Here is a 12,157-nt window from a genome sequence, read left to right on the forward strand (position 1 = left end):
GTAGCATTTGAGCAGCCGGGCTTATCTCAAGAGGGGTCAATGTGAGCTGTAGTGGAGTTACAGAGATTTACATTTGTAAGTATTCAAATAAACTCTTGCTCTCAATGTTTCTTGAATAAACAATTATTAATGTATTTATCACTCAGTTAGAATAAGCCTTCTTCAGAAGGGAGCAATATTATAGTAACACCCAAATACACTTCATGAAATGCACACCTAATATCTCTAAATCAGTAGATAACCCTTTGGGATGGCCCACAGACACTACCTACACCCTCAGGTGAATTCAATTGCTAGGGTGCTGGGGACATTAATATATCAATGTTGCATTTAGGATCATATAATAAGTCAAAGGAAAAGATTTAGAACAAACAAGAGACCACATATATTCTTAAGCAGGCAAATACTTAGTCATCCAGTGGAAGAGGCTAAGCCAAAGCCATAATCAATAGGCAAAAGTCTATGTAAGCTGAAGCACTTCTTTGTAGGTAAGTAGAAAGTCTTTGCACAATGTTTTCAGAAGTGTTTGAAGAAAAGGTGAATCAAAAGGGCCACAAGCTGATTAGACTTGTGAGTAGTAGAAAATGCAAGCAACACCACAGTAAGAGGTAAGTTCTCTCAGACTTTTTTACAGTACCTTTTAGAATGAAGAAAAGAGGCAGTAGATGACTCCTGTTTCTGTGTAGCTCTGCAGATCTCACTGTTCTTGGGCCTCAGTCGGGGGGACAATAGGTAGGACGTCGAGGACTCCTGCAATGCTCTGGGACGGTCAAAACTTGCAACCAGAAAACTTAACTTTCAGTGGCTGTTCAGTGTTTCAGCTCCTCGCGTCTGTCGCAAATAGCAACACTGCGGTTCCTGTCTGTCGAGATGGACTTTTCTTGCTTCTGGGGGTCCCACACTCTGTTGAGGGGGCACAGGCTCGGTCAGTCCTGCTTCCTGGAGTCTGGAGGATCTTCCTGGAGTTCCAGGCCAGCTAAAAAGCAAAGCACACAATCTGGTGGTCCTCTCCCTGGCTATACGGTTTCCAGCAGAAACTCTGTGGAAATTCAACCAGCTCCGAGATGGATGTCCAGATGGCTTACTTTGGAGTTGATTGGTCCCACCAACTCGAGGGGAGAAGTCGTCCTTGCAGGGGCTTCTCTGTCAATGCGAACTTGGCATTTCGGCACTGCAGCAGGGCTTCTCCGGGCAAACCAACGGTCCAGGAGTTGCAGCAGGCGTCCTCTTCAAGTTCTTCTTCGGTTCCTTCATCCAGTGGTCGAGACTGCCTTCCAATCCAAAAGACTCACCTTTTATTTAGTTCTCTCCCATTCATTCCAGCCTTACCGGACAGTCAGCCAGCCAATCATCACAGAGTGCATTTGGGTCTCCAAGGAGACTGAGCACAGGGAGTTTCGGGCACCTCCCTCACTTCCTGCCTACCCAAGACACCCTGGAGCCAGAGGCGGGTTTCACTCGTGAATCCCACCAAAGGCAAAATGAACAATGGGACCAAACCTGGTTTGGTGCACAGAGTAAATCTCAAGAAGGACCTTTCCACAAAGAAATGGCGAAAAAAGACCGGGCCATTTTGACAAAAATGGCATCCTTGGGTGCTTTACTGCAGCTGCGAACGCAGCCTGCGGTAAATGCACACCATGGTAGTTCAAACGAAACCACTGCCACCAGCCATTCAGTGATGAAAGGGTAACATAAATTTTGTTACATGAGAAGCTAGACAAATGGCATACTAGGTAACCCCTCCAGCACCCTATTGTAGGATAGTGTGTGCTGGGTCTAGAAAGTTACAAATGTAAGTAAAGTCAATTTCACTTTACTGCTCTTGGAAACAGTAGTTTTACCAAGAGAAGGTATTCAAACCTTTGGGAAATCTGAAAGACTTCCCTGCGCCACTGAACTGAAAGTGCTGTGTGACACAATGTAAAAGATGATGCCTATGGAGTTTGTCATACTCCACAACCAAAAGAAACAGTGTACAAAATCACATTAAAATACATGAGAGAGTGGGGAAAAAGGGTCTCACTCTGTCCAGGTTAAAAAAATCAAGTCCTCAAAATCCAGCAAAGTTGCTGGGGGGGTCTCTAAGGTGGAGAGAATTAGCACATCTCTGAGAATTCTCCCTAACACGCGTTAAACTGGCTGCACACAGTCTGTGTCTTTAAAATGGTTAAAAATGAATGCATACTTTTCATAATGTTGACTACATTCTTTTTTGCCGAAGGGATCTAGTACTTGCATGGCATACCACAAAGGAGCTTCACTCACTTCAAATGGCATGGTGGCTGATGGGATGTTTCGACAAAGCATGGCTTGCCATTTTTCATGCATTGTTGCGTAGAATATGCTAAACCTCTCCTCAACAGTCCTTTGTTTGCCAAGTGGCAGGCATTCCAAAAGTGCACATGTTATAGGACCAAAGCCACTGAAGGTGTCACCCAGCTTTCTTTCAAATAAGAGTTTGACCTCCACACCAATTGCATTGTACACTTGGTAAACATATGTGTTTTTGGATTCCAACCTCTTCATTATATCAACTACAGCGGTCATGTTCTCTTGCAAAAATCTGAGAACACAGTAGACTGTACTTTTCTTTGCCTCACTATCAATGTGCGCCCTCAGATCCTCACATTTCTTGCCTGAGTCATCATCACTAAATTTACTGCCTATAATACAGAGAACCACCGGCTAAAGGAGACAATTGGGATAACCTTTTCTTTCATGCCATACAAAGTCCAAAATGATGGGTATTTGCATTTTCAGTTCATCTGCATATCTAAATAGTGCTACACCCCTAACCAAATCTGAGGACTTTAAAGTTGCTTTTAAAACTCCATCAAGTAAGTGGCAGGGGTCTCACATGAGGAAGGCCTTGAAATCGGCATTGCCCTTGGACAGATCATCACATAATTTTTTCACATAACTTGCCGAATCACTACAAACTCACACTACATCTCTCAAGTCCTTCCCAAACTTGCTGAGGACTTTCTGGAGTAATGACGCAACTGAAACTGCATTGCAAGTTTCAACCACCTCCAAATCTGCCATGATAGTACAGCGCACTTATCCACTTTTTGGGTCACAAAAAGTGAAGAGGACTGCCACTGCTGAATCACCATGCATCTCGGGCGTTTCATCGACAGTGATTGAAATGTTTACGTCGCCTTGGACTAACTCTTTGATGTGGGCAATGTCTGTCATAAGGTAGGTATTTCTCGTGCATTTGAGTGGATCGGAGTAATGTTGTGGCTGCTGGGGCCCATCTACGGAAACGATTACCAATCGGGCCATCTGCCTGGTGCAAGCTGGTTTCTGCCTGCTCTAAGGCACGCACAAATTAATGTGCCACATCTTTTTCCTCATGGCGTTTTCTTTTAAAACGCATCAGTGTCTCCGTTAGGGACATTTGGCACAGACCACTGTCAAATTTTGGCAGATTTTTCAACCTTATGTGGGTCTTCGAAGAAACATGCTCAGCGATTCGGCTTGAAGTCTTTCCATTAACTAATGCAATTGTTGCTCTGCAAGCCTTGCAAATTAACAATTGATTTCCGTTGTGTTCCTCTACTGTAAAGTCTTGTGTTCCTGTGCATAATCCTCAGCGGTCTTGCTTTTGCGGGGCATTGCTCGATGTCCGAGAAGCCTATTGGAACAAGAGGAGACTACTTACACTTAGGAAAAGCATGCCGCTCACTTTGTCCGTCAAATTCAGTCCCAGTACCTTCCCCTGCAACATGTGGTCTGCAAGTCACATTCTCTCACCCCATTGTCAAGGACCTATGCCCTGCGCTCTTAATTTTTGCAGTTGTTTTTGTACCAAGTGCATTGCTTTCCCTGTGATTCCTAAAAATAATTAACTAAAATTCATTTAAAAAACATCAGTTGACCGCAGCTAACTACATAATGTCACCTAGTGATGTGAAGCCACTAATGTTCTCTATTTGGCTGCTGTCTTGTATGGTTAGAGAAGAGCTGCCATGTAGTAAAGTAGATAACAGCAAAAGACATCACATCACCACAACAGCAAGTGCTTGGTCAAATGAACATGGCTGGCCAAACTGTGTCAACTTAACTTGGGTGAATTCAGGTTGCTACTGTTCGGCTTCTTCAGTCCAGTGACTACTATTCTGATTGCTTGATGATGCCAAATCGTATCAAATCCAGTTTTGTGTGTTGCAAGGGAAAACCATATTAACATAACGCTGGCAGGTTGTAAAAGCCACAGTATAGCAAACTTTCTACAAATATAGTTCAATTGACATGTGCCCTTAGAACAGGGGTCTGCAATCTGCAGTTCTCTACATGTTTTGGAATAGGACTGTTGGGATTTGTAGTCCACAACATTTCGTGAGCCAAAGGCTGCAGGCCACTGTCTTAGAAGAAAGTGTACAAGGAAAATGAGCATGTGTCTTTCAAAGAAAGTAATCAACCTTGAAAAAATCAGAGGGAGGAGAATTTTCAATAACTATACAGGCAAAGTATAAAAGGCCCCCAGCCCCCTTTTTAAACCTCACATTTACATGAACAACCCCCAGAACAGTGTGCATGTGCTTAAGCATCTGCCCAACCTACATCTTCATCCACATGGGAGCACTGCGCAATATTTAGAAGTAACATTAGTTTACACAATGTGAAGCACTTGGTTTAAGTAGGTGTACCCCCAAATAAGGCCATGTTCTGCCGGCCAGTCGACCAATACGCAGTTGGCTGCTAAAGGCTTCACTTCCAACACACGCTACATGAATTTATGCGACAATACTATTGGGCAACTATGCATTCAGTTAAAGAGCTTGGTATTGGGCCTTTTAAGGATCAGAATCATTGGGGGTTTGTGGGGGGCACATGGGACAGTGGGGGCTGCACATGCACACTCACGGAGGGTATGGGTGTTAGTGGGGGCACACAAGGAAACATTGCGGGTCATAGGGGAGGGGCAACACACAAGGAAACATTGCTGGTCATAGGAGAGGGGGCCCACAGGGAAACATGGCGGGGTCATAGGGGAGGGGGGCACACAGGGAAACATGGTGGGTCATAGGGGAGGGGGGCCCACAGGGAAACATGGCGGGGTCATAGGGGAGGGGGGGCACACAGGGAAACATGGCGGGTCATAGGGGAGGGGGGCACACAGGGGAACATGGTGGGTCATGGGGGGGCACACAGGGAAACATCGCAGGGGCATGGTGGTGAGTGGGGGGCACACAAGGAAACATTGCGGGTCATAGGCGAGGGGGGCACACAAGAAAGCATTGCGGGTCATAGCGGAGGGGGCACACAAGAAAACATTGTGGGTCATAGGGGAGGGGGGCACACAGGGAAACATTGTGGATCATAGTGGAGGAGGTATGCAAGGAAACATTGCGGGTCATAGGGGAGGGGGTACGCAAGGAAACATCACAGGTCATAGCGGAGGGGGGCACATAAGGAAACATTCTGGGTGATGGGGGAGAGGGAGGGCACACAAGGAAACATTGCGGGTCATAGGCGAGGGGGGCACACAAGAAAACATTGCGGGTCATAGCAGAGGGTGCACACAAGAAAACATTGTGGGTCATAGGGGAGGGGGGCACACAGGGAAACATTGTGGATCATAGGGGAGGAGGTATGCAAGGAAACATTGCGGGTCAAAGAGGAGGGGGTACGCAAGGAAACATCACGGGTCATAGCGGAGGGGGGCACACAAGGAAACATTCTGGGTGATGGGGGAGAGGGAGGGCACACAAGGAATCATTGTGTTTCATAGTGGAGGTACATACAACCTTAGCTGACAAAGTGGTCCAACAGGTCCAGGTGGGCAAAAGCACCTGAAAATGCCATCCAGCAGGTTAAGGGAGCAAATAATGGTTACAAGTGAACCTGCTTATACGGGGGCAAAATTTCATGAGCAAACGTGTATGTTTAGCCTAATTATCCAATCAGGCCTCTGAGGTCATGGCTGGAGGGGGCACATTAGGCCACCCTCAGGCCTGCTAATTGTTCCTTCCCAATAACAATGTCAAAGCTGGGAGTTATGATTAGGCAGTCAATACGACATTCGCCCACAAGGTGGCAATAGTGCATAATCATTCAGTTCCAATAGACCATGCTTTCACAGAGCTGCCAGGATAGCTCATCGGCAACGCTTCTGTCTTGAATACAAGACAACAGGGCTTCAAATCCCGTTCCCCCGCACTTTTCAAGTATGAAATACCAGGGTTTATCAGAGTCCCCCGAGAAATATAAAACCATTAACGGGGGTTAGATATCGGTATTTTTCAGTAATCACCGAAAAACGGAAACCCTAGCGATACCATTAGACTGGGAAAGCAGCTGTGCAGGATGCAGTTGGTGGTTTCCAGCGGGGGTTGCAGGGCATGTTCAGTGACCGAGGGCTCCAGCGATGGCACACCAAGGCAGATGGGACCTTCAGACCCTTGGGAAGCATCATTATTCAAGGTTTGAACATTCCCAGGTCCAGGATCGGAGCCAGAGGAGCAGACAGGAGAGATGGCTGTGGTGTCGATGATTCAGAGATACCACATCATCCTTGGGCCCAGGATTTGGCTTCAGAGGATGGGGCCTCCTTGGTGAGACCCCAAGGAAGAGCTAGTAGTGAAAGAAAGCAAAAGAAAGTACACTGGAGAGGAGTTGGTCTTGGAATATGGGCTGGGAAGGAGATTTCAGTGGTGTAGTTACAGGAATAGAGGCAGCACAGGTCTCTGGAGCATCTCTGGTGAGAACCAGAACACTTGCCAGGGTCTCTGTGGTGAAGATTCTCGGGCCGGTTCAGCTCAGAGGGTCTCCAGCATCCTTGCAGCGAAGGGGAACCCACTTCTGCATCCGGCGATGCTGGCACGGTCAGGAGCTTCAGGGAGACTAGGCCTTCGAGCAGTAGCTGTGATCCAGTTGCCCACTCTGGATCAGGGGCACTGCAGAGATTTCTCTCGGTTTTTGTTTTAGAAGTAGCGTTTTGCCGTTGGATTGTTTGGGATGTCAATGCTTCCTAGTGGACAACGTCCGTCTTTCATTGGGCAACAGACCTCACGCAGTGCAGGTTCGAGATCCAGCAGTAGATAAAGTGAAATGGCAAGGTGGTCTGCTTGTTCATCCCCACCCCCCCCTCTCGGAAACTAGTGAGTCTACACTGCACCCAATCACACAACCAATAGCAGACGATCTCTGCAAGCATACCCAGGCATTCTGGAAGGGGCTCTGGCACAAAGGAGGGAATCCACATTGTCCCAGAAAGGCATGTGCATATGCCAATCGGAACTGGTTTCAGTTTGATTTCCCCAGCCCTGGGACACGTACACCCAAAGATGTGCACCCAAATATGATGCAGCCAAAGATGGGCACCTCCTGGCACCCACACAGGGGGGCAAGGGATATACCTGTGACCACTCAGGTCTTTGAGGCAACAACTACAACCTCTGTTTTGATGCATATAGGTGGTCATAAATGACCCAGCAATGTAAGAGCCCACCCAGTGGAACCAGTTTGCATAGGTAAAAAGGCTACCACCAACCTAGCCACATGACTACGGCGAGAGGGCACTCACTTTGGGGGGCGCCTTTGGGATTTTCCCGCATAAGCAGCCCTAAGGCCTCGTAAGGCAGGGCACAAAAACACACAGCCACACTCGGTCAAGCTTTGGATTAAGCCTGGCTGGGAGAATAGCAAGTCACAAAACCCAAAAAACAAGCAAAAAGTACAGGCAGCTACCACATGTGGTAAAAATGTGCTCTGCATGATATTTGCTCCTGCAGTTGCAGTTCTGTCTCTTCTCACTGCTGTCTTCTCTCTAAGGAATCTTGGCACCAGTGGGTAACCTCCAGAAACTCATTTTATCCGGCCTGGGGGCCAGTCCCTAATCGGAAGGATCTTTACCATTCAAACATATGGTGGCAGTCCTCTTACCAGACATCTGGCCACCAACAAATATCCCCTGGAAAAATTGTGGATTGGGACCAGACATCCAAAGCTGCATCCAACAAGCGCATGCCCTTCTTTGTGAGTCTAAAAGGACAGAAAGATGGCCAAAATGTAAGATTGCCAAAGGGCAGCTCTTACAACACGAGGAACAGCCATTTTGAGTATATGGTACTGAAAATGGCATTGTGTAATAAAAAAGATGGTGCATTGTTCTAATGCAGAGGACATGAAAAAGTTGTGAAACGTGGTTCATTGCCACTGGCCTGTCCTATGCACAATGCATTAAAAAGGCATTAATAATGTTAGACAAATAGAAAAGGAGGTACAAAGTGTCCCTGTAATACTCCACTGACGGTGGTTTCTGTTACAAAGTAAAAACGCCAGAAAATGCAAATGGCAGAAAACATCTGCCTGCATGAGACAGCCATAGGGACCAGCCATTGCTCCCAAAACAAGGGAATTGAGTATCATTCCCCAAAAAAGCAGCCAGCATGCCAAAACATAGACAGGTTTGCTATGGTTCCACGGAAATCCATGGGGGAAACCTTTGCAAAAAGGAAAAATGCCCTAATATGCCCTTTGGATGATTCTGTTTAAAGGCAGTTGATTGTTTCACTGCACTTTGGGTGGTGCCATTGGATGTGGATATGATATGGCATTTATAACGCGCCTGTAAACTGGTGTTTTTAGGCACGACAAGGAAGGGGGAAACAAGGGAGGACAAAATAACGCTCTTATTAGGCCTTATGTCATTCAGATCACACAAGTGCAGGGTAGAGTGAAGGAGAAGAGTGCCAAAGGAGAGGGGAAGGGGGAAGTGCAGTTACATGTGCAGCCAGCTTGCTGCTCATACGTGCAGAGAGAAGCGACTGTAGAGTTGCAAATAGAGACCCTTAAGTGCTTGGGAGCCCAGAGACCGTGCAAGGGTAACTAGACATGCAGGAGCCTGGGCCTGAGTTCAGAGGGTGACCAGGTGACCAGTCCGCATAGCAGTCTGGTGCATCTGCATGGGAGAGGAAGAGAGAAAGTGGAAGCGAAAAGCAAGGTCTTGAGTTGCTTGTGGAGGTGGTTCCAAGTTTGAGAGAGGCAGGGAGGCTGTTCAGAGGAAGGCCCCAGCTGTGTCGATAGATCTGCCCCCAACGCCCTGTGTTGGTCTGGTTAATGTATTAGTAGTCCTAATACATATGTGATCCTCTACACTTTGAGTTACCTTTTATTCTTTCTCTATCCTCAGCTGGTAGCAGAATTTCTTCAGGATCAGAATGCCCCCCTGCTTGGTCGAGCCCCACAGACCTTCAAAATGGATGACCTGCTGGCCGAGATGCAGGAGATCGAGCAGGCCAGCTTCCGTCAGGCCCCCCAGCGAGGTGAGTTAGTGGTTTTCTAGCTCAGCTGTAAACCAAATGATTAGATTGGCCATCTAAGCCGGCAACAGGAGGCTAGTGGTAGGCCAGCTCAACTATCGGCAGACGTACAGGCATTGTGGCAACTTGGCCATCACCAAGATGGTCAGTTCTGTCGAAATCAAAGGGAAAGGGATGGCCAGCTCACTGTTTACCAAAAGGAAAGTCATGAGCGACCCCAACTTTTTACCACGAATGGGAAGAGGTGTGCCAACGCTGATATAAGGGTGCTTAGCTTCAGTATACTTGTCTTTTAACCAAGAAGGCCATGGGTGAATTTTGGACCCATGTGCAGAAATTGATTTATGAAATGGATTTGGCTGGCCGGAGACCAATGGATTACTGAAATCAAGCATCTAAACAGCCTGTCTTTATGTCCTCATGCACAGCTCCAGGGATTGCTGACCTCGCCCGATCCGAGAACTGGGCACAGGAGTTCCTATCGGCAGCAGCACCCACAGAAGCCACACAGGACTACAATGAAGCTGATTGGTCGCGGGAGTTCATTGCTGATGCAGCAGGTAAGACAACTTCGATTTCTGAAAGGGTGGGGCTTGCCTGGGGTGGATGATGTTTACGGGTTGGAGCTGGAGCTGCTGTGGATGTGGCGAGTGCCATTTCATCTCGAAGTATCCAGCTGCTATGGTATGTGTTCAGTATTATGTTCAACATTTTTTGCCAGGGTCCAGTACCCTAAGCCTCCAATCGTGTGGGTTTGAGCAGGGTTGGAAATGTAAGGTTTGGTTCTTCTTTCATTATGCCACAGCAGATTCACTTCTACAGATTTATGAGTCAGAAATGGGATGGCAGCAGTTATGGTTTTTTTCTTTCTCACACTGAAATAGCGATGGACTTGGTGGCAGGCTTCTCAAGAAGGAGTCCGAGACAAGCGCAAATAGTGACGCGTGCACAAGCACATTAATAGACTTACTCAGTGACAAAGATGGCCTAAACCTCTAGGGACATTTGTAGGTGTCTCTTCTGGGCCAAATTATACCCCTATGTTTAGGTCTATACAATATTCATCTGTTCTGAACCCTTTCAACGTAAAGTTCAAGTTATGTGGCTGCATTAAAATGCCACAGGTGGGCAAGTTGAGCTATGGCTGTATCTCTCCTCTTTGGGGCTTGCCCTGGATTCTGAATGTCCTTTTGCCTACAGGTTTGCATTTTGATCTGTAGCAGATGCAAAGTGCAATTAAGCTATTCAACTAGTTAATTCCCACTGTCCACTAAACACTGATTACATGGATTTTCTAAATCCTAGCCCGAGTGAATTCAGGGTTGTTGACAATAATGAGGACAAAGATAAAAGAATGATGAGACATTTCTAATAAAAGACTACTGCAGCTACAGTTTGGAAGAGTCTGTTCTGTAGTGAGGAAAGCACTGCAGGTGCATGCCAACCAGGCCTCTGCCACGTGTTACATGGCCTGCCAGTTAGGCTCCTTAGCCAACATTGCTCTGTATACTGTGACATCTCGCCTCATGCTTCTAATTTGAAAAAAAAACAACTGCAACTCCCAGAATGCAGAGTTCTTTTGGGCTAGAAAACAGACGGGCTGCAGGTGCTACACATAGGACAATTCTTTAGGTAGATTTGTATATATGTACACACAGAGTGCACATGATAGCTGTGCACCAAGTGGCCTAAAGAACTTTGTGGGCCACAAAAGAAATACAAATTATGACCTGGTGGCCACATATAGGGAATAGTGTCAGAAAGATATGGATGAGATGGCACACTATTTACTGTAGAGGTCTGTGTGCAGCCCGCTTTTAAATCTGGGCATTCTCTCCTTAGCAGCGTTTCATTCTTCTGTGGTTGGCCAAGGGCGTGTTGTGTGCTGTGCGTTTCTGGAAACATGATGACAATATCACTTTAAAATATTCTTTTTTTACTATACTAAGGCTCAAACTGTTGGCTTTGCCACTACTTTTTTTCTTGTCGTCGGGCTGCAGCTTTAGGTCAGTTGTGTGTTTCAAGACTCTGTTCAGGCTTTCAAATACTCTGCACCCGAATATAGTTGGAGAGGCGGATTGCATCGGCTCTTTGATGTTAGACATGAACGGAGCACATCGCTATCGCTCCTAGCCCCCCCCACCACCACCACCATTCTTCCGCCGAAGTGAGAGACACTACTCACTGAGACAGCCCTACTGACCCTACACAGATGATGTCACCCAGGCAATAAACGTGTAGACGATGGAGCAACTAAATGAGCTGTGGTCATGAAGAAGGTAAATGATGTCACGGCTGAGGCCAGCACATGTTGCTGCATTAGAACACGAAGCATATTGTGAGAAACCAGATGGTGTGAAGCTTGGAGCCCTTGGCTACGTGCATCCATTACGGGATGGGATTACACCAGAATAATTCTGAGTCCAAATCTGGGGTCAGGATTGGTTTAGGGAAACTTCGAGATATACAATCCTATAGGAGCCAGGATTGTTATTGGCTGTCCCTTATCAGGTGGACAATTTATGCCTACCTCGTCAAATATGTCATTTAAGGAAAATCAGTTACACCGTGTTTCATTGGTTTCTCAAGCTATTAGGTCCTTCGTTATAGGGACTAATACAATTGGTTTGGCACACTTGTGCCGTGTCTGGAACATTCGGTTCATTTAGCAACACATAAGCCAAGACCCTCACGTGACACAAGACCACGGTTCTGTTCATTCTGCAAGCTTATAAATGTCTTTAATGAATCAAGACTTTGGAACTTCTGTGTTCCTTCTTGCACCTTAACATGAGAGGGTTCATCCTCCGCACACATGTTCTTCTTCAGTGTAGATGGCAGACCTCGATTTCTAGGATCTTGACTTCAGGCCAGACAGCCTT

General features: G+C 46.7%; 1 protein-coding gene across 2 annotated transcripts in view; it reads left to right on the forward strand.

The window, feature by feature from the left end:
• The window catches only part of PEX5 (peroxisomal biogenesis factor 5), a 349,012-nt gene that overhangs the window by 155,030 nt on the left and 181,825 nt on the right, over positions 1 to 12,157 (forward strand). For both annotated transcript variants that reach the window (XM_069650617.1, XM_069650618.1), the window contains exons 4-5: positions 9,146 to 9,278; positions 9,704 to 9,835. In XM_069650617.1, the coding sequence (XP_069506718.1) occupies positions 9,146 to 9,278; positions 9,704 to 9,835 (265 nt within the window). The remainder of the gene's footprint in view (positions 1 to 9,145; positions 9,279 to 9,703; positions 9,836 to 12,157) is intronic.

The sequence above is a fragment of the Ambystoma mexicanum genome, chromosome 3p, assembly GCF_040938575.1.
Source record: "Ambystoma mexicanum isolate Mex_15411 chromosome 3p, UKY_AmexF1_1, whole genome shotgun sequence".
In the NCBI taxonomy this organism is placed as follows: domain Eukaryota; kingdom Metazoa; phylum Chordata; class Amphibia; order Caudata; family Ambystomatidae; genus Ambystoma; species Ambystoma mexicanum.